Source organism: Geospiza fortis, unplaced genomic scaffold (genome assembly GCF_000277835.1).
Source record: "Geospiza fortis unplaced genomic scaffold, GeoFor_1.0 scaffold200, whole genome shotgun sequence".
NCBI classification, from domain to species: Eukaryota; Metazoa; Chordata; class Aves; order Passeriformes; family Thraupidae; genus Geospiza; species Geospiza fortis.
Genome location: NW_005054353.1, coordinates 3046334 through 3047194, shown reverse-complemented (window position 1 = coordinate 3047194; position 861 = coordinate 3046334). Strand labels below are relative to the sequence as shown.

General features: G+C 40.1%; 1 protein-coding gene across 1 annotated transcript in view; it reads right to left on the bottom strand.

Moving 5' to 3' along the window:
• DCSTAMP (dendrocyte expressed seven transmembrane protein) overlaps nucleotides 1-861 on the bottom strand; it is a 12308-nt gene that overhangs the window by 4686 nt on the left and 6761 nt on the right. Inside the window, 2 exon segments of the mRNA XM_031058991.1 lie at nucleotide 1; nucleotides 3-490. The exon segment at nucleotide 1 is cut by the window's left edge and continues 564 nt beyond it. Coding sequence (XP_030914851.1) covers nucleotide 1; nucleotides 3-454 — 453 coding nt within the window. The 5' untranslated portion in view covers nucleotides 455-490.

The following is an 861-nucleotide window of genomic DNA, read 5'->3' as shown; positions in this document are numbered from 1 at the left end:
TCTCATAAATCCATTTTATTGCCTCAATATAATATTTTATCAAGGCAAATTGCTCCTGCTTTAAATGACAGGTTATACTGTCTGCCAGAACCTTTAGATTGTGAAAAATATTTTGAATGTTGCTGGCCACCACAACACCTGTGCCAGCAGAAATAAGAGCATCCCTGCCATTTTTCAGTCCACAAGAAAGGAGGAACAGAACACTAAAACAGCGCAGGTGCTTGAAACAAAAGAGCATGCTAGAAAACAAAATCCAGATGAATCCAGAAATCAGTAAGGGCCCCAAGGAATGGTGTGCCAAGGAGAAGTGCATGCTAAGGAAAAACAGAAAGCTGGAGAGGAAGCCAACCATAGAGCAAACTGCAAAAAGCTGTATCTGATACTTCCAGCCAGGCTTCCTTTCAGATATAAAAATTTCCCATGCATTCTGAGCTATTGAGATGAATTTTTGCATTTCTTCTGATTGTTGCTGACACTGCGATGGCTCAAACTAAAAGGAAAGGAAAAGAAAACCACTGTTATTTACAGGGTCACACTAATGACAATGATGTGCTTTTAAATGACTGTCTGATACTTCTTCACACTGCAAAATCTGCAGGTCTGACTACATGAGGATGAACCACCGCACATGAGACCAAAATATTTGTCTCCAATGTCACAGATATAAATATTGAAGAGGTGACTCTAAAAGGATTTCTATCTTTTGTCCTTTTATGTTTTGCACACTGATTTCTCATTAGCTATGCAGCAACAATGGTTCACATGCACATGTGTATATATAAGAAAGACTCCAGCCTCCTGTAGCACCCACTGCTCCCCACAGATGGTAGCTTTGCCTTGTAAGCACCAAGAAGGGAAAGA